Source organism: Ochotona princeps, chromosome 2, assembly GCF_030435755.1.
Source record: "Ochotona princeps isolate mOchPri1 chromosome 2, mOchPri1.hap1, whole genome shotgun sequence".
NCBI classification, from domain to species: Eukaryota; Metazoa; Chordata; class Mammalia; order Lagomorpha; family Ochotonidae; genus Ochotona; species Ochotona princeps.
Window position 1 is genome coordinate 18,998,287 of NC_080833.1, and position 20,984 is coordinate 19,019,270.

At 51.7% G+C, this 20,984-nt stretch overlaps 1 protein-coding gene across 1 annotated transcript; it reads left to right on the forward strand.

The window, feature by feature from the left end:
• Positions 1 to 10,231: 10,231 nt before the first annotated feature.
• On the forward strand, positions 10,232 to 19,758 carry PIGV (phosphatidylinositol glycan anchor biosynthesis class V). Its single transcript, XM_004592211.4, has 4 exons — positions 10,232 to 10,691; positions 12,804 to 12,946; positions 16,761 to 17,879; positions 19,431 to 19,758. Exons 2-4 carry the CDS (start codon positions 12,869 to 12,871, stop codon positions 19,710 to 19,712), a joined length of 1,479 nt encoding a protein of 492 aa, XP_004592268.2. The 5' UTR covers positions 10,232 to 10,691; positions 12,804 to 12,868; the 3' UTR covers positions 19,713 to 19,758.
• Positions 19,759 to 20,984: the final 1,226 nt, after the last annotated feature.

Consider the following 20,984-nt stretch of genomic DNA (forward strand, 5'->3'; position numbering starts at 1 on the left):
GTCCTCACCTTGAACACCCCTGGATCCCCTATGGGCTCAGATTCTAATCCCTGCAGCCCAGCTTCCCATCCAGCTCCCTGCTTGTGGACTGGGGGACCCTGCACCCACGTGGGAGACCCAGAGGAATTCCTGGCTCCTGGCTTTAGATTGGCATGACTGGCCATTGCGGTCACTTGGGGAGTGAATCATTGGACAGACAGAGGATGTTTCTGTCTCTCCTCCTCTCTATATATGTATCTGACTTAGCAATAAAAATAACTCTTTAAAAAAATGCAGATAGGGACATCTCTGACTTACTCCCCAAATGGTTAGGGCTGGCCCAGGCCAAAGCCAGAAGCCAGGAACTCCCATCCAGGTCTTGGCGTGGAGTGGCATGGATCCAAGAACTTGGGCTTGCTGCCTTCTCAGTGCACTAGCAGGAACTGGTCATGGGGGCAGAGTTCTTGAATCAGCACTTAGAAATGGGATACTAACATTAAGTTGCAACTTAATTACTGCACTACAATGCTGGACTCTGCCTTTTTGCTCAGTACTTGCTCTTTCTTCAAAAAGATTTTTTTTAAGGATTTATTTATTTTTATTACAAAGTCAGATATACAGAGAGGAGGAGAGACAGAGAGGAAGATCTTCCATCCGATGATTCACTCCCCAAATGGCTGCAACAGCGGTGCGCGCCAATCCGATGCCGGGAACCAGGAACCTCTTCCGGGTCTCCCACGCTGGTGCAGGGTCCAAAGCTTTGGGCCATCCTCAACTGCTTTCCCAGGCCACAAGCAGGGAGCTGGATGGGAAGTAGAGCAGCTGGGATTAGAACCAACATCTATATGAGATCCTAGTGCGTGCAAGGTGAGGACTTTAGCCGCTAGGCTACACCACTGGGCCCAAGATTTTTTTTTTATAAAGATTTATTTTTTTTATTGGAAAGGCAGATGTACAGAGGAGGAGAGACACAGTGAGGAATATCTTCCATCCAGTGATTCACTCCACAAGTGGTCGCAATGGCCGGTACGCGCCGATCCAAAGCCAGGAGTCAGGAACTTCCTTCCAGGTCTGCCATGTGGGTACAGGGTCCCAAGGCTTTGGGCCATCCTCGACTGCTTTCCCAGGCCACAAGCAGGGAGCTGGATGGGAAGTGGAGCTGCCGGGATTAGAACTGGCGCCCTAATGGGATCCCGGTGCGTTCAAGGCGAGGACCTTAACCATTACACTATCGCGCCAGGCCCAAAAAATATTTATTTTTATTGCAAAATCAGATATACGGAGATGAGGAGAGACAAACAGAGAGACAAAGATCCTCCATCCGATGATTCACTCCCCAAGTGACCGCAATGGCCTTTTGCTGTGCCAATCTGAAGCCAGGAGCCAGGAACCTCTAGGTCTCCAAGGCTTTGGGCTGTCCTTGACTGTCTTCCCAGGCCACAAGCAGGGGGCTGGATGGGAAGCAGGACTGCCAGGATCAGAACCAGCACCCATATAGATTCCCTGCGCCTCTAAGGCGAGGACTTCAGCAGCTAGGTCACCATGCCTGGCCCTACTTGCTCTTTTTTTTTTTTTTTTTTAAGATTTATTTATTGGAGGGCCCGGCAGCGTGGCCTAGTGGCTAAAGTCCTCACTTTGAACGCGCCCGGGATCCCATATGGGCACTGGTTCTAATCCTGGCAGCTCCACTTCCCATCCAGCTCCCTGCTTGTGGCCTGGGAAAGCAGTCGAGGACGGCCCAATGCCTTGGGACCCTGCACCCGCACGGGAGACCCAGAAGAGGTTCCAGGTTCCTGGCTTTGGCTCAGCGCGCACCGGCCGTTGCGGCTCACTTGGTGAGTGAATCATCGGATGGAAGGTCTTCTTCTCTGTCTCTCCTCCTCTGTACATCTGCCTTTCCAATAAAATAAATAAATCTTTAAAAAAAAAGATTTGTTTATTGGAAAAGCACATATACAGAAAGGAGGAGAGACAAAAAAGAAGAAATTGAATCAAAGAAATTTTCCCTAAGAGCTGCGCCGATCCAAAGCCAGGCACTTCTTCCAGGTCTGCCACATGAGTGAAGGGTCCCAAGGCTTTGGGCCATCCTCACTGCTTTCGCAGGCCACAAGCAGGGAGCTGGATGGGAAATAGGGCCCGCCAGGACATGAACCAATGCCCATATGGGATCCCGGAGCGTGCAAAGCAAGGACTTTAGCCACCAAGCTATCGCACCAGGCCCTGTTCCTGGTCCTTGTTATGGTCCAGTATGTTACTGTACCTAGGCTGTTTCCTGGATTCTGTTTTAATTGTGAGGGCTAGGGAGAAGAGGCTGTTTTGTTCACTGCTGTATCCTTACCGCAACACACATCCTGGCACACAGTACCTACTTAGTTCAATGAAATCATAGGTATTGGTAGAGTGCTACTGTACTCAGTTAATGTCACAGAGTATCTGTTCACTTTCTTAGGGAAATGGAGAAATATTAACTTTGGGGTTTCTCAGGAAAAATCAGAAGCAGCAACAGAAAATACTACCACGAACACTAGGAGGTGAAACTTAATAATTTTCTAGACTGCTTACTTCTATGCCACAGTACATTCCAGATAGTCGGTGTGAGCCCTGTGCCTGTGAGTTAGGTGTGCTGGCTCCATGTTACACTAGCCTGAGTTCATATGCTAAGCAAGGCCTATCTGACTCCAAAGCCCTAGCTGTTCCATGGCAGACCTGCTTTCTGGATGGGATGGCAACCAGGAGCCATGAAACAGCTGTGGAACTCGGCCAGCAAGATGGGCATCTGTTGTAATCGGCATGCAGTGGAATTGTCCCAAGAATCCAATCAAGTCCTCATCCAAGCAAGTACGGCTATTCATATTTGGGTCAGAAACAGGAATGAAGAGTCATTACTTCTCTACTGAAATAGAAAAAATTTGTGAACCAAGACACCTTTCTGAAACTCTTCAGATAAAAAATGGAAAGTTTTTTGCATCTACATTTTGCTAAGCCATGTTGCTGATGGCAGTTTTTGCCTTGGGCCTCTTGAGCTCCAATTGCTAGTTTACAAAGTGCATTTCTGGGCTGTGTGAGGAGCATTACCTAGGAGTTTGGTTTCCTGGGCTCCTTTCACAGGCTCTCCTGCAATGCAGGGGGAGCCCAGCCTGGTCTCCAGTTTCTGACTGGAGTTACCACCGGCCAAGAGAACGGCCAGCCACTGAGCTGTGAGTAATTTGCTTTTGAGAAGTAAATAGACCATCACCAGCAGAGAACTCAGGGGTGTGGCCAGTAGTGCTTTTCCCAGGCTCCTCCCTCCCCACCCCCCACATGACCTTCACCTTCTTTCATAGTTGGACAGCAGCCAAGTCCAGCCTAAACAATACTTTCAACCTCATTGGCTCTCTGCCTTGTAGCCACCACCACCCGCAAGTGACCGAGGCTTTCCCACTGGGGCCCTAAGTACTGAAAGACAAACACTGCAGCCAGGTTAAAAGTGCCCATGGATGGACCCAGCGCAGCAGCCTAGTGGATAAAAATCTTTGCCTTGAACGTGCTGGGATCCTGGGATCCTGTATGGGTGCTGGTTTTAATCCCAGCAGCCCCACTTCCCTTCCAGCTCCCTGCTTGTGGCCTGGGAAAGCCAGCATGAAAGAGCCAGAAGGCGCTCCTGGTCTTGGCTTCAGATTGGCTGAACACCGGCTGTTGTGGCCGCTTGGGGAGTGGAGCAGTGGACGTAAGATCTTCCTCTCTGTCTCTCCTCCTCTCTATATATCTGACTTCCCAATAAAAATAAACAAATGTACATCAGAGGCCAACAAGGAGTCACTTTGGCTTTCAGGATAGGTGCAAATATCATCCAGCATTCTTAGAAACTGCACTTGAATATACCTTTATACACAGCCTAAAGTTCTGGTAGGAAGCACCAGTCAACACGGGCATGAACCTTGCCAGCTAATGGTTGACAGTGATGGGACTCAAAGGCTAAACTAGTCACCTTTTTTAAAAGGTGTATTTTATTTTATTTTATTGGATAGGCTGATATACAGAGATAAGGAGATACAGAGAGAACAAGATCACTGGTTCATTCCCCAAATGGCTGCAATGGTCAGAACTGAGTCAATCCTAAGCCAGGGGCCAGGAGCTCCTTACAGGTCCCCCACACAAGTACAGGGTCCCAAGTCTTTGGCCCATTCTCTACTGCTTTCCCAGGCCACAAGCAGGGAACTAGATGGAAAATGGTACATCCGGGACACAAACTGGTGCCAGTATGGGATCCCAGGCGTGCAAGGCAAAGATTCAGCCACTAGGTTAACACATCAGGCCCCAGGCTGGTCACTTTTGCTCCACAATGGTGTTGCCTCAGATCAGAGTCAGCTACTCCAGTCCATGACATTGAGCTCAGGGAGAGTTTTGTATCTGGAAACTGGGGCTGGGCACAGTGACCTGGCAGCTAAAGTCCGTGTCTTGAATGCGCCAGGATCCCATACAGGCGCCGGTTCTCATCCATTTTTGCTCAAGGTGTTACCACAGCCCTTCTTGGAGCTGAGCCCTGAAACCTAACAAGGTATGTATGGTGACCCATGAGGGCACAGACTCATCCTTGTTCAGTGTGACATCCGCATCCTATCCTCTGGTGGCACTCCTGTAGTGCTGATTCTCTCAGACAGGAAAGGTTGGCATTTGATAGAGAAAGGAGGAGACAGGTGCTGTTATTCTGTGCTGTGCCTTGCACAGGAGTCTTAGCATGGTCCATCAAGACTCTTAACTATGTGGAAAAAAGCAAGAGAGGAGTAGAGGCAAATCTTGGGAAAATCAAGACATGGTGGAGCGGTAGGAAGAACCAATCTAGAAGGCTTGGGGTCTGAATCCAAGTCTCATCTTTGCCACCAGCTGTGTGACTTTAGGCTGGTCACTTCTCCTTCGTGAACCTTAGAGCTCTTATTCATAAACGAGAGATACTGGCGCCTGGCGTGGCAGCTTAGTGACTAAAGTCCTTGCCTTGCAAGCACCAAGATCCTATATGGGTGCTGGTTCTAATCCCAGCAGCCCAGCTTCCCTTCCAGCTCCCTCCTTGTGGCCTGGGAAAGCAGTCAAGGACGGCCCAAAGCTTTGGGACCCTGCACCCACGTGGGAAACCCAGAAGAGGCTCCAGGCTCCTGGTTTCAGATCAGTTCAGCTCCAGCCATTGAGGCCACTTGGGGAGTGAATCAACAGATGGAAGATCTTCCTCTCTTTCTCCTCCTCGGTGTATATCTGACTTTCCAATAAAAGTAAAATAAATCTTAAAAAAGAGAGAGAGATCAGAATAAGCAAGCTGCATTAGTATCAGACCTTTCATGAAGACACCGTATGTACAAGGCACTGTTAAAGCCCTGGGAATGGGCCCGGCACAATAGCATAGCAGCTTAAGTCCTCACCTTGAATGTGCTGGGATCCCATATACGTGCCGGTTCTAGTCCCAGCAGCTCCACTTCCCATCCAGCTCCCTGCTTGTGGCCTGGGAAAGCAGTTGAGGACGGCCCAAAGCCTTGGGACCCTGCACCCGCGTGGGAGACCTAAAAAAGATTCCTGGCTCCTGACTTTGGATCAGTGGAGCACCGGCCGTTGCGACCACTTGTGGAGTGAATCATCGGATGGAAGATCTTCCTCTCTATGTATCTGCCGTTCCAATAAAAACAAATAAATCTTGGGGGAAAAAAAGGAAAAAAAAAGCCCTTCCCGTCTCTTCCTGGCTCTTTTCCCCCTACAGCCCATTCCTTCACATCAGTCTGCTGCACGGGGAAGGGAAGCCTGAAGAAAAAACAAAAAGCTCTGGGAAGATACTGGTGCATGAGGCCACTGCATCTTCCATCACACTCAGGCCTTAGATTCCAGAAAAGGGAACTAGACACAGTAAAACAAGTAACATCTATAGACAGGAGACGTAGGTGCTGTTAAGTACAAAAGACAGGTTGTAGTTGTGTCTGGGACACTAGCAGTCAGGAAAACCTCTCTGGGGCTGGGCCACCCTTGATGAAACTTCACTAGAGCTAGGTGGCCAGGGGATGGTCTGGCAGTAGTGTTGCAAACAAGTAACATTTTTTTTTTTTTTAATTGGAAAGGCAGATATATATAGAGAAAGAGAGACTGAGAAGATCTTCCATCCGATGATTTACTCCCCAAGTGATTGCAACGGCTGGTGCTGCACCAATCCAAAGCCAGGAACCTCTTCCGGGTCTCCCATGCGGGTGCAGGGTCCCAAGGCTTTGGGCTGTGCTTGACTGCTTTCCTAGCCCACAAGCAGGGTGGATGGGAAGTGGAGCTGCCGGGATTAGAACCGGTGCCCATATGGATCCTGGCATGTTCAAGGCAAGGACTTTAGCTGCTAGGCCACTGTGTGGGCCACAAGCAAGTAACTTGGTAACAGTAGTCAGGCCAGTTTCACCTATACTTCCAATCAAACTTCCTGCTAATGCATCCGAAATACAGCAGTGATAGCTCCTGTCCTGGTCAGTTCCCTGCCACCTATAGAGAAGAACCAGAGTTCCAAGGTGCTCACTTCAGCCTGACCTGGTCCTGGCCATTGTGGATGGAAGATTTCTCTTTTAATTATATTAATATGACATCTAAAAAAAGAAGTAATGATGCTTACACTGCTTAGATTAGCAGTTTTTGATTTGTTTCTTTTTTTTTTTTTAAAGATTTATTCATTTTATTACAGCCAGATATACACAGAGGAGGAGAGACAGAGAGGAAGATCTTCCGTCCGATGATTCACTCCCCAAGTGAGCCACACGGGCCGGTGCGCACCAATCCGAAGCCGGGAACCTGGAACCTCTTCCAGGTCTCCCACGCGGGTGCAGGGTCCCAATGCATTGGGCCGTCCCCGACTGCTTTCCCAGGCCACAAGCAGGGAGCTGGGTGGAAGTGGAGCTGCCGGGATTAGAACCGGTGCCCATATGGGATCCCAGGGCTTTCAAGGCGAGGACTTTAGCTGCTAGGCCACGCTGCCGGGCCCCTGATTTGTTTATTTTTATTGCAAAGACAGATTTACAGAGAAGGAGAGTCGGATCCACTGGGACTGGGTCTCCTCAGTGGCTGACGCCCATGCTGTGGACAGCGTGTCCAGGTGCACTCAGGGGCCGTGATGGCCAGCTCATGAGGCTTGCAGAGAATATCAATTACTATGTCTGAGGAAGGAAGGTAGAACAGATTGAACAACTCTCCTGGCCAAGCTTTGACAGCAAGTATCTGAGTAAGTGGATACTCTAAGGTGGACTATGTCAACCTATGGACCTTGGAAAGATTTCCTCAACCGTGGATCAATGAAATTAACAATGTCTCAGAATTATTGAAACCACTTAAGCAGTTCCCTTGGAACATTCTCCACATCAGGGATTCTAGGATGACAGCAAGTGGACATTCCCCATCCCGGAGTGCTGATGTGATTTGGCAGCAAGGAGCTGTCCTTCCTGGCTCCTCCCCTCTGAATACAGGAGGAAAAAAGAGTCTGAAACATGTATCCCGCCACCCCCATACCAGACTCTCCCCACCCTAATCAGAGGCCCACATGGGCATACAGCCCTCTCAACTATGTAAGCAACATTAAAATTAAAAAAAAATTAATTGGGAAAGCAGATTTACAGAGAGAAGGAGAATGAGACCCAGTTTACTTCCCAAATGACTGGAGCTGAGCCAATCCAAAGCCAGGAGCTTGCTCCGGGTCTCCCATGTGGGTGCAGGGTCTCAAGGCTTTGTGCCATCCTCTGCTGCTTTCCTAAACCACAGTAGCCGGTACAGGAACCAGTGACCACATGGGATACTGGAGTTTGCAGGTGGAGGATTAACTAGCTGAGCCACCATGCTGGCCCCAGGTTAGCAATTTGTATTACAAAAATGGTGACTAGGCAATGTGGGGTATTATTTCTTAACGGGAATGGCTGGGAAAGGAAGTGCTTTCCTGGGTCCCTGGGCTAGAGAACTGACCTGCTTGCTTCAGTCCTGGCAGCTCTTGGGCTCCCTGCGACGATGCAAACTTCATTATAGCTGCAGACTATAAAAAGCAGACCTGGGAGCCGCTTCCTTCACCAGGTACTCATAGTCTTGGAGCCCCACAACCTCTACTACTGCACCTAGCTGTCTTCAAAGATCTCAAGAGCCAGGCTGCCAGGGCTTTGCGAGCCAACGATTCCACTGCCTTGTGTTCCTGGGGGAGCAGGAGCCAGAAAATGAAACAGGAAACAGAGCGGAAGCGGAGGGGGTGGGGGAGCAGAGAAAAAGGAAGGAGGAATCGCAGGAAAGTGGAGCTGGCAAGCCGGACAAAGTTCTCCCTCTGCAGCGTGACAGCTGAGCCTTTAGAAAACATTCTGACTTATTACAAGAGCTTCCTGGCCGTTTTACAAACAGATTTTGGAAGGAATTTGGTGCGGACATGGAGATCCCTGAGAACGCGGGTCTTTTTCCCTTGTGAATGCACAGGGCAAGGGCCACTCCATTCGGAATCTTAGCCTCAGGCGCCAGCCCAGGTTCTGGCCGCTCCCCTCCCTGGGTCTCCGAGAGCAAGTCCTTGCCCTTAGAAACCCCGCGGGGAACGGCCTGCTGAACCCCAACGTGCAACGACCACCATGTGACTTGTACTGAATCCACCCTACACGCCAAACAAATGCCAAGGCCGTTTAGTTGTCAGGGCCCGAAATCAGTTATGAAGAACCGAAAGAGACAGACCCTCCCCACCTCCTCGGCCTCCCAGGTCAGAGGAGGGCTGGGTTTCTTTGCCTGCGGAGATAGCCGGGGCAGATCTCTCGGTTAACGCCTGGGCCCCAGATAAGCCCCTCCCTCAGCCAGCAGTGTGGCCAGAGGCTCGCCCAGACCCCAGCTTCGTTTTGGAGGGTAGATAACTGAAACCACAGAAGGCTCTGGAATCCCGAGAAACAAGAAATCCACCAACGGGAAAGAATTCATTATCTGTTTCCTTTAGGGAGGGGGCAAAGTCGTTCTAACAGTTTCCGTTGCAGGGGTATCAACTGGCTGCTCCTCCCTAACAGACGGTTTTGTTGAGTTCGCTTTTTTTTTCCTTCTTCTTTTTTTTTTTTTTGGTCCCACTTCCCACGAGAGACACGGCTTGAGCGAGGGGGAGAAAGGAGTCCTGGGCGTGAGGGTGGGGGTCTCTGAGGCTCCTCTACTATGCTCGTTAGGCACCTGAAGTAGGCTGACAACCCAAGCAGAGCTGAAGGTCCCGGCGGCGGGAGGAGGGAGAAGACAAGCCCCCCCATCACACACATACACTTTCTTCACGCCCAGAACGCGAGGAAGTGCTGGCCGCGCAAATCCCCAGGAAAGCTTTTCTTTCACTATTCCCGAAGACACCCATGGGTGCTAAGGTCTGTGCTGAGTTGTTGCCTGAGAGCCAGAAAACGTGCGGCTCTGGCTTCTGGGGAGAGCCCACAGGGCAGCCAACCAAGAGGCTCTGCCCACATGGGAACTCAGTGAACGGTTGAGGAACGGAACTGGGATAACATCGACTCTGGGCCAGTAGCCGGGGCGCGCAAATTGAAAGCGGGGGAGGTGCGAGAGGCAACTTCAGGTGTCACCAGGGCGGGAAGGTGCTGCACCGGGAGGCGCGGGGGCGCCGAGCCACGTTCCCCGACTGCCTCATTCGGAGCCAACATGGCCGCCTCGCAGGGAGGCGGGGGCAATTCGAGTCCGGGCAGGAGCGGGGCGGGGCTGCCTCGGTGGAGCCAGCGCGCACGCGCGGATCGCTCGGCCTCCCGGATGAAGGAGCTGAGGTCTAGGCCCTGACGGGGAAGTGGAGACCGGCTGACGCAGAGTGCCGGGCGCCGGCTCGTGGACCCTGGAGTTGTAGCGGGGGTCGGGGAGGAGGAAAAACTGTCAACGATGGCTGAGAAAAATGGGAGTGCGGCCGCGGAGGAACGGGCAGCCCCGCCCCTCCGCCATAGCAGCCTCGGGCGCCGCCTCTTCCTTTTCCAGTCCCGCGCCCTCGCCTGCTTCCGGCCGTCTTCCCTGCCGGGGTTCAGCGGGCTCCCACGGGAGCAGCTTCCCCGGGGGCTTTGGCTTCTTCGGCGTGAGGGGGGTTTGCCTGGTCTCCGGTAGGGCTGGTGTCTGGAAGGAGCAAGCTAGAACGAGCTTCCTACACCACAGGGCTGTCAGACGGCGGCTCTGACTGGTGACGGCCCGCGAAGGCCTCTGACCGTGAGGACCCAGGCGCGAGCGACTTCACCCGCAGAGCTTGTTCGTTCCCCCCCGCTCCCCGAGAGTCCGGGCCTCCTGTGCTGCTTGCTGGCTGTCCCAGATTCTGAGTTAGGCCGCCTACACTGAGCGTCCGCAGCAAGCTCGGGCTCTCATTGGGCTAGGCATTGGGGGGCCTGGGCTGTAGGCCTGATGTGGACGGATCGCATCCCCTCTGGTCGCCAGTGAGGACAGGCACCGTGAGGTTTCCAGAAGCAAACCCCCTTTCACACTGTTTAAGGACCCTCGGGTGTGTCACTTGACTCCAGTGAACCTCAGTTTTTACATCCATAAAATGGCGATGGCAATTATGCTGGCCTCACCGTGTCTAAGAGATCTAGAAAAGAGTGAAACCAGTCCGTGAAAGAGCCTGGGTTGTTGACAAGTTTTCTTTTGTTTTTACTTGGTTCCCCTGTAAGTTAAGGGGTGGGGCGCTACAAACCAAGCCTGTGGTCACTGAGGCCACGCTTGAGCCTGGGGAGAGGAAGAATGCCAAGTCCGGTCCAGAAGCAGAGGTGGGTTAAGTGCTTTTTTTTGCGTGTGTGCCCAACTTCCCTTCTGCATGTGGGTGGGAACCCCAGGAATCAAAGAGGGCACCCAGAAAAAAGGGCAGCAGTAGCTGTGCGAGGTTAAGCGTGACTGCAGTGGTTTCTCTAAGCTCAGCAAGTCCGATGTTGGACATGATGGCTAGATAACATGCTGCCGCTGCTCTCGGGATCTCTCAGCAGCTTGCCAAGGAACTCCATGTTCAGGAGCAAACCGGCGTGCAGTCGGCGGCCCCTCCCTTCCTTCAGGCCTCCGGTGCTGGAGTGGGCCATGGGCGCCCTCTTGTGCCAAGGAGGGAGTACTGTTGTTTTTGAGATGTGAGGGAGGAATACTTGGAGCAATTATTTTGTATGTCAATGTGGTGAACTTGTGATGCCCTGTCCTGACTCTGCTACTTGTGTAGCACACAGGCTTCTGGCCCTGCCCCCCTAAAGCACTTAAATGAGCACTAGTAATACGGACAGCCAGGCAAAGGGCGACCAGAGCCTAGCACATAATCTAGTGAGAACCAGAGAACTGCACAAACAAGTTAGAGCTGAAGGAAAAGTTTTGTATCTCTTGTTAACTTTTAACTTTTTTAAAAGATTTTTTTTTATTGGAAAGGCAGGTCAGATTTATGGAGAGATGGAAAGAAATATCTTCCATGTGCTGGTTCACTTTCCAAATGGCCACAATGGCTGGAACTGAGCTGACATGAAGCCAGGAGCTTCTTGAGTGCAGGGTCCCAAGGCTTTGGGCCGTCTTCGACTGCTTTCCCAGGCCATAGGCAGGGTGCTGGATGGGAAGTTGAGCAGCCAGGACACAAACCAATACCCATATGGGGTCCTGGTGCTTGCAAGGTGAGGATTTAGCCATTGAGCCATTGCGCTGGGCCCTGAAGTTTGTTTGTTTTCAAGATTTATTTATTTGAAAGGCAGGATTATAGAGAAACAAAGAGCGCTTCTATCCGCTGGTTTACTCCCCTGATGGTCTGAACAGCAGGACTGGGCCAGATGGAAGTCAGGAGCTTGGAGCAATATCTGTGTCCCCCACGTGTGATGGAGGGCCCGAGTACTTGGATCAACTGCTGCTGCTTCCACAGGTGAATTGGCAGGGAGCTAGATGCAAATGGAAGAGCCAGGACTTCAACAGGCCCACACGGGGAGCCGGTGTCACCAGCCGCAGCCAGAGACGCTGGCACCTGGGTAGTTTTCTCTTGAGTGTTGTTCTTCATCCCAAGTCAGTGAGCTGCTTGTGGTATTGTTGGCCTCTGTCCTCGTTCCCCAAGCTGGCATTTGGAAGTTCTGGAGGAATTATTGCCATTTCTTTAAGGAATTGTTTCAAAATGTCTTAGAAGTTCATTCCTTGCCTCAGGGTAGCTTTGCCATTGTTTACACATTGCTGCCTTGACCACAGAGGCAGGAGAGAGGTTTTCTCCCTTTCTAGTAGTGGCCCTGGTCTTTAGCCTAGGTTGGTTTGAGCTGTGAGAGCTGGCTGAAGGCCTGCTGCGTGGTGGCTTGCTTTTCCTTCTCCACTTAGTTTTACAAACCAGCTGAACACACATCAGAGCACTAAGCCGGAGTGTGTAGTCATTATGGTCTTCCAGAACGCTCCTGTGCCCGACTTCTGGGATTCTGGTTTGGGAGGTAGTTTATTATTCTGGGCATGAGGGAAGGGGCACATGCCAAATAATAGCCACTGCATCCTGGATGGGTGTAGCCCTTCCCACGTTAGTCCATTTCATGGCAGAAAAGATAGTGTGATCCCATTTGATGCATAAATAACCGGCTCAGGAAACAGGAACTGGCTAGTGACATAGTCAGGGCTTGAAGCAAGTCCTCTAGTTCCCCCTTAAGGGCTCTCTCAGCAGTCTTGTGGAGAAGTTTAGCATTGCAGCTTCACACCTTGTGTGGGACTTTTCTGGTGTGAATGTGCTTGATTGAGACACTCGGCAGTCCCATCCACCTTCAGGATGTTGTTATACTGCCCGGGCAGTTCCATGGTTAGCTCTGCTGCAGTTAGCACACGGGGAGGCTCCTGTAAGGCGTCCCGTCATTGCTCTGCATTGGGCCCTGTGTGACGTTTTCCTTCTTGGGTTTCAGAGTTTGGGAGCCTGCGGGAGCTGGAGGCCAGTAGCTGTTCGCCTGGATTCCTGGTAGCGAACAAGATGTGGCCTTTGGACCCGTCCCGGAGAGAGGTGCTGAGGTTTGCTGTCCACTGCCGTGTCCTGACTCTGGTGTTGCAGGTCAGTCTCTGAGCCCAGGCTAGAGCTCAGAAGCCGTGTCCTGACCCTGATGCTGTGGCTGCATGGCTGGGCCAGGTTAAGAGTAGTCCCCGTCTCCTCCTCCCTCTACCTCCCAGGTGTGCCCCACCATGTTTGGCATCATGGAGACCTAGACTTCTTAGTTGGAAAGCAAGCAGGAACCTTTGAAGGATCCTCTTAATGCCCTGTTTGCCTCATGTTGACTGCACATGTACACCCTCCCAGGGGTGTTGCACGGAGGTAACTGTATGTGCCTCTGTTACCAGGTCCCTTTTCTGCAGCTTGTAGCTGGTCCTTCCGCGGAGAGCTCCTTTCCTCGCTCCCTCTGCCCCTACCACAATATGAGGCTCAGAACATATTTCTGGGTTCCAGGTTTAGTTCAAATTGTCCTCCAGTTGGAGCTGGGGCTATTATCTGTGACTGGCATCTGTGACTGTCACTACTGTCCCGTTTGGTTGCACTGTTTGAAGTGGCCTGATAAGGAAACTGACCAAAAAGAGAAGCCTCAGAAATGAGCCCCTGTTGCCAGGCCTCGGAGACTGGCTCAGTGGTGGCTCTGACCCACAGACACAGGCCTGTAGATCAGCTCCTGGGAGGAGGAGCCAGGACAGCTGGATTCTCGCTGGGATGGTGGTATTGGAAACAGTGTGCTTGCCCAGCCACCAGGGTTTTAATTACCCATAATGGTCTAAAGATTGTACCAGATGGTCTAGCGCCTTAAGTAGCTCACAACATAGAGGAGCACAAAGGCAGACATGTATTGAGTAGGAAGCTATTTCACTTCTACCCGATTCCCAGCTTTAAGTGGAAAATTTAAAAAAATATATTAATTTGTATTGGAAAGACAGATGAAATTTACGGAGAGGAGAGACACAAAGAAAGATCTTCCATTCACTGGTTCACTCCCAAAATGGAGCTAAGCCAAGCCGGAGCCAGGAGCCAGGAACTTCTTCTGGGTCTCCCACATGGGTGCAGGGCCCCAAGGCCTTGGGTCGTCCTCGACTGCTTTCCCAGGCCACAAGCAGGGAGCTGGATGGGAAGTGGGTGGAATGGCCAGGAACAAACTGGCACCTACATGAGATGCCAACACTTGAAGGTGAAAGGTTTGCCAGTTGAGCCATTGCGCCAGCCCCCTTGTGTTCTTGTCCTCTTCATATGCTGTTCTCCCACCTCCTCTCAAATCTCAATTTTAAAAAATACTTATTATTATTATTTTTTTTTTATTGCAAAGTCAGATATACAGAGAGGAGAAAAGACAGACAAAAAGATCTTCTGTCCGATGATTTACTCCCTAAGTGACCACAACGGCCTTTTGCTATACCAGTCTGAAGCCAGGAGCCAAGAACTTTTTCCAAGTCTCACACACGGGTGTAGTGTCCCAAGGCTTTGGGCCGTCCTCCACTGCTTTCCCAGGCCACAAGCAAGGAGCTGGATGGAAAGCGGGGCCGCTGGGATTAGAACCAGTGCCCATATGGGATCCTGGCATGTTCAAGGCAAGGACTTTAGCCACTAGGTCACTGCACCAGGCCCAAATCTCAATTTTTAAAAAAGATTCATTTATTTGAAAGATAAAGTGGCAGAGTGGGATAGACAGACATCTTCCATGTGCTGGTTCACTCTACAATTAGCTACAATAGCCAGGTCTGAGCCAGGGCAAAGCCAGCATCTAGGAACTCCATACAGGTCTCCCACGCGGGTGAGAGGGGCCCAGGCACTTGGGTTGTGTGCACTGCCTTCCCGTGCCCATCAGTAGGACTCTACCCGGGATTTAACTATGGGCTGCCGGCGTTGCTCATCTCAATTTGAAGCATCACAGTCTCTGACTACTCTTAGTTTTCAGCTCACTGTCTGCAGTATCCTACGGGTCAGTATTCTTCCACCTTCTCAGGGTTGATAGCCCGTTGATCCTGCCACCATTTCCCCATCTCTCACCAGCTGCACGGCCTCAGCGCCCTCCTCCCGCCACGGCCTGCCCCGTTGCTGTGCGTGAGGACTCCCCTCTCCGGCTTCCCCCTTCCTGTACCTTATGCACAGTACAAAGGCCTGGCCTCACTTAACTCCAGTGATCTGCCTTCCCTTTGTCTGCATCTGCCCAGAGCAAAACACAGCTGTGCCAGCTAATCTTTTTCATTCAGGATCACTAAGCCAAGCCTTACCACATTTCTGGTCCATCAGGCCTCTCGTTCTCCCCAGTTTTTTTGCACATCAGAACCACCGGAGCAAGGGAGCTTTTGAAACGCTGCCAGTGCTGTTTTCAGTCTGGCTATACCCCAGTCCCTTGAAGGCATTATCTCTGGGGAAGAGGCTCAGACATGGGTATTTTTTAACACCACCCGCCCCTCCCCCATCATTCCAGTACACAGTCTATTTTGGGAACCAAGGTACCTTGTTTTACTCCTTCTGCACTTTCCTCAAATTTAGAACAACTTTCCCTGGTTACTCACTTAACTGAAAACTTAGTTTCCCGAATGAAAACTCAGAAAAACGGAAAGTGTTGGAAGAGACTTTCTGTTTCCTCCCACTGTGCTCTGCACCTCTGAGCAGAGCCTCTTCTGTTGGAGTGGGATGTACCATCTGTCTTCGGCAGCACTTGATGTCAGTTTTCTCTTTCTTTTTTTGAGATTTATTTATTTGGGGCGCAGTGCAGTAGCCTAGTGGCTGAAGTCCTCACCTAAAGTCCGTGCAGGGCATTGGTTCACATCCCGGCTGCTCTGCTTCTCCTTGCTTGTGGCCTGGGAAAGCAGTCGAAGATGGCCCAAAGCCTTGGTAGGGAGTCCTGAAAGAAACTCCTGGCTCCTGGCTTCGGATCAGCACAGCACCGACCATTGCAGCCACTTGGGGAGTGAATCATCAGACGGAAGATCTTCTTCTCTGTCTCTCATCCTCTCTATATTTCTGAGTTTCCAATAAAAATAAATAAATCTTTAGAAAAAAAAAGACAAAATTTCTCTTGACTCCATTCTTCTGCTCTCCTTTACAGCAAGACTCCTCAAAGCGGTCTGCATATGTTATCTCCCGTTTTCCTTCCATCTCTGCCGTACCCCATCTAGGGAGGTCTGCTCATCCCACTGAATGCTCTTGTCAAATTCACCAGCGACCTTCTAAATCCAGGTTCCATTTTCAGTAATCATCCTCCTCTCGGTGTTGTTTGCCCCCCTGCTTCACTCGGCTGCTCTCCTGGGCTTCCCCCTCCTCACCGGCTTCCTTTGCTTTCCCTGGTGGATGCTCACCCTCTTTGTAGCCTGAGAGCGCTGGCATGTCCACGGCTCAGTTCTCAGACCTCTCGTCTGAGTCTCATTCAGTCTCATGCCCTTCAGCTCTCTCCAGGCACCCAGTGTGTGTTCCAGCACCATAGCATCCCATACTGGAGTGCTGGAAACAGCTGCACTGTTTCCCATCCAGCTCCCTGCTAGCGTGCCTGGGAAACAACAGGTGACAGCCCAAGTACTTGAGTCCCTGCCACCTACAAGGAAGACCCGAATGGAGTTCCAGACTGCTGGCTTCAGCCTGGCTGTTATGGCTGTTTGGGGGTGAACCAGCAGATGGAAGATTTCTCTTTCTTCATTACTCTGCCTTATAAATTAGTTAATTCTATCCATGCACTTATGACTCCAAATCTCTTCTGACCCACAGGCTCCTACCTTTCACTATCCACACAGCATTGTACTCTCAGATCCAACTGATGCAAACTCTACTTTTCATTCCCACCCTCAAGTCTGTTCCTCCATATTTTGTTACATGAGAATTACTATTTTCTTTCCAGTAAAGTCCTTGCTCTTTCTGCTCCACTCCCCAGGCTGTCTTCAATGCCATCATCCCGGATCATCGCGCGGAAGCCTTTTCTCCTCCCCGCCTGGCCCCCTCAGGCTGTGTGGACCAGGCTGTGGAGGTTCTCCTGGGCGGCCTGTCTCGCTGGGATGCTGAGCACTTCCTGTTCATCGCTGAGCATGGCTACCTCTACGAGCACAACTTCGCCTTCTTCCCAGGTTTCCCCTTGGCGCTGCTGGTGGGGACCGAGGTGTTGAGACCCCTGCGAGGGTTCCTGAGCCTGAGAAGTTGCCTACTGATTTCAGTCGCGTTGCTCAATTCCTTGTTCTTTGTGCTGGCCGCACTGGCGCTGCATGACCTGGGCCGTCTGGTTCTGCACTGTCCCCGCCAGGCCTTCTACGCTGCGCTGCTCTTCTGCCTGAGCCCCGCCAGTGTGTTCCTGGCAGCCGGCTACTCTGAAGCTCTATTCGCCTTCCTGACTTTCAGTGCCCTGGGGCAGCTAGAGAGGGGCCGAGTCTGGGTGAGTGGGCTCCTCTTTGCTCTGGCCACCGGTGCACGCTCCAACGGGCTAGTCAATGTTGGCTTCCTCCTGCACACTCAGTGTCGAGGCTTCTTTTCTGCTGTTGGAGTGCGGAGTGCCCTGAGACCGCTCTGGAAGCTGATGACCTCTGTGTGTCTGTCGGTGCTTGCACTCGGCCTTCCCTTTGTGCTCTTTCAGTATTATGCCTACAGCCGGTTCTGTGTGCGGGGCGCAAGCCTCCCCATTCCCAAGCCCTTGGTGCAGTTAGCAGTGGACAAGGGCTATCGGGTTGCTGGGGGAAGGGAGCCGCCTTGGTGTTCCTGGGCCCTCCCCCTGATCTACAACTATATCCAGGATGTCTACTGGAATGTTGGCTTTCTGAGGTACTATGAACTCAAACAACTGCCTAATTTTCTACTGGCTGCCCCAGTGGCCATCCTGGTCGCCTGGGCAACTTGGACATATGTGACCACCCACCCTTGGCTCTGCCTTACACTGGGCCTTCGAAGGAGCAGGAATGAGGCTCTGGAGAAGCCGGGTCCTGGATTCCTCAGTCCTCAAGTGTTTGTCTACCTCGTGCACGCGGCCGTGCTGTTGCTGTTCGGAGGGCTATGCATGCACGTGCAGGTGAGCCGGCATCCTGGCCAGGGGGGAGGGTGACTCCAGGGAGAGCCCCAGCTGAGGACAGGAAAGATGGCTGAAGCCACTCGCCTGAGTGACCTGTCTGTGACTTTTTTTTTTAAGATTTTATTGTTATTGGAAAGCCGGATATACAGAGAGCAGGAGAGACAGAGAGGAAGATCTTCCATCCGATGATTCACTCCCCAAGTGAGCCGCAACGGGCCGGTGCGCCAGTCCGAAGCCAGGAACCAGGAACCTCTTCCGGGTCTCCCACGCGGGTGCAGGGTCCCAAAGCTTTGGGCCGTCCTCCACTGCTTTTCCCAGGCCACAAGCAGGGAGGTGGATGGGAAGTGGAGCTGCCGGGATTAGAACCGGCGCCCATATGGGATCCCGGGGCGTTCAAGGCGAGGACTTTAGCCGCTAGGCCACGCCGCCGGGCCCATGTCCATGACTTTTCATACAGTATTTGCTGGGGGCAGGGCTGGGGAGTCTTTGTGCCAGATGGAACAGGAATAAGAAAAGTTCTGCTCTAGTGGATCTTACGGTAAATAGAGGGAGACATTTAACAGATAACATTAGGGACAGAAGGATGAAAGGGATTGCTGTTTTGGGAGTGGAAAAAAAATATTGTGAAAGAAAAGAGGAAGCCTTGGTGAACTCACTAAGGGAGTTGAGGAAGGCCCCTTAGCTGTGACCTGAAGAGCAGGTAGGAATTTTCTGTGTAAGGCCCAAAATTACATGGCAGAGGAAGAACATTCCAGCAATGGAAGGGCAAAGACACAAGAGTGACGGAAGAGTCTGCTCCCACTGAGACTTGAGCTGCAGCTCAGGCCATCTCTGGCACCCTCCCTTGGGTGTCATTGCCCCCACATGGGTGTCCTGACTGTTGGCTTCTGGAAGGGATACTGAGCCCAGGCAGGTGCCCAGCGTTCAAGCATGTGTCTGGGTCTTGGGGTGGTTGTGGTGATGGAGGAGTGGGGAGTTTGATCTCATGTGTGACATCCTGTTCTGGGCTGTGGCTCCAGTTTCAGTCTCACTCTAAGAGAGTCCTGTGTCCCCCTGCTGACCTCGCTGTCACACTTTCTTCCTCCTGCAGTACTTTGTGACGTCCTCTAGCGGAGTGTGTGAGAGGCACAGGGGAATGGGGAGTTAGCATGCTGTGTCGTGAGATGGATTATCTTACTAAGGTGTCTGTCAAGCTGGCTGAGGCAGGTGTTTTGGCGACTTGACTCTGGGCTCCTCTAGCAGGGAAAGTGTTGAATCTTAGGGTCCCTACCTCTCCTTTCCTCATGTTGCCAAGCTCCAAGTCACAGCTAGAGTTGAGTCTAGGCCCTGGGCTAAAATAGCTGGTGGAATTATTAGTGTTGATTGGCTCGTTTTGGCAGTGAGTTCATAGCCATGTTTGTAGTGTGGCAGTGGCCTGGCTGTTGTCACACCTGTGTAACGCAGATCATAAGCTCTGCTGAGCAGCTTTTTCAGCATCAACTCAAGCTGGGCCAGTTTGAGTCAGTGACCTGGTAGTAAACCTGGGGGCCTTCCCCTCCTTGTGCTTTCTAGGTCCTCACAAGGTTCTTGGGCTCCTCCACTCCTATCGTCTACTGGTTTCCGGCACACTTGCTGCAGAGTCGGGAGATGCTGTTGAGAACTCTGGAGACCACGCCTGAGAGGCCTCATGCAGGGAACTTCCCGCTGCGACAGACAGTCCCCAGAAATTGTATCATGGGACTTTTGTACAACTGGAAAACCTGTTCTCCAGTCACCCGATGCATTCTAGGCTACTTTCTGATTTACTGGTTCCTGGGACTACTCCTTCATTGCAACTTCCTGCCTTGGACATGACCTGGTGTCTGAAGGGACAAGTTGGAGGCTTAATGCAGAAGTGTGGAAGTAATCATTGTTGCTTCCATTAGGACCCCTCTCGTTCCCTGATGGCTGCATGGGAGTTCGAGGAGTGTGTCACAGAGAGCCCCTCTGGTTCTGGCCCAGACATATTGCAGAGGAAGGGCCATTTTGGCTCTATGTGAAGACACCATGTTGCAGGTTTAAAGCATACCTGAGCCTGTCCAGCCAACCAGCATGACAGACAGTTCACAGCTGCTGCCAATCCCTGTGGATGCACAAATGTAAATTCCACCCAAAGCTCCAGCTGATAGGCCTGTATGCCCAAACTCCGGCTTGGCAATAATATAGAGGAACCATCTTTTCTGGATGTCTCTGATGAATTTTGTCCATGAATTATGTACTTATTGATAGGAAAAAGTTTTATGAAGACAAAAAATGATGAATAAGAATGCTGCAGGAGCCCCAGCATGTGGCTATGCGACCCAAGGACTGTGTTGAGAATCTCTAAAACCAGGGAGGACAAGGTGGGTGTTTAATGAAATGATGCTGTTACTGGCAGCCAGGCGTGAACTGTGCAGTCTTTGTAGTTCCCTTTCAGCTTTTAATAGCAGAATGACCCAAGCCTAAATACCTGGGTGGAGGTTTAAACACGTGGTAATAGAGGAAATGTCTCCAGTTCTGCTTTTGGCAGTTAGGGAAAAAGCTCCTCCATTCCATGAGTAACTTCAGTGATCTGACCTTGGAGGGGGGAATGAAGGGACCCCTCGCCATAAGGGTCCCTGTCCTGCCTGAGTTACCCAGAGGCCACGCTTTCCTGCCACCCAGAGAGCCTTGCTTGCCTGGAGGAGCCGGCAATGGGCATTGCGGGTCAATAAGGCAGGGAGGTCTCTGCCCGCGTGCTGGCCCCTGTGGTGATGAACACGTCACTGAATATGTAGGAAGGCCAATGGCCCTGTGAGCTGTTTCTGTCCCTTCCTGGAGCCACGTTTAGAGTTTGGCTCTGTCTCGTCATCTCCCATTCCTGTTTGAGCCAGAAATGCCAAAAAGTAGAAGCTGTTCCAAACCGATGGGCAGTCATGAGCAGCTTCTGGGAACCCTGAGAATTGGAATTTTGACACACTCCCTCCGATCAAGCATGACAGAAAGCGAAACCTGCCAGCAAAAGGGAAGCTCCTGGCTGAGCCCCAGCACCCTCTGTGGGAGAGAGTGGTCAGCTCAGCCAGCCGGCGTCTCCGTCCCTCCCCGCAGCACCAGCCCAGCTGAGAGGTT

Bases quoted from the DNA above. Each gene is read 5' to 3' on its own strand.
- PIGV (XM_004592211.4), top strand. From the start codon at position 12,869: ATGTGGCCTTTGGACCCGTCCCGGAGAGAGGTGCTGAGGTTTGCTGTC. The intron at 12,947-16,760 runs GTCAGTCTCTGA...TCCACTCCCCAG, and splicing joins TCCTGACTCTGGTGTTGCAG to GCTGTCTTCAATGCCATCAT. The intron at 17,880-19,430 runs GTGAGCCGGCAT...TGTGCTTTCTAG, and splicing joins GGCTATGCATGCACGTGCAG to GTCCTCACAAGGTTCTTGGG.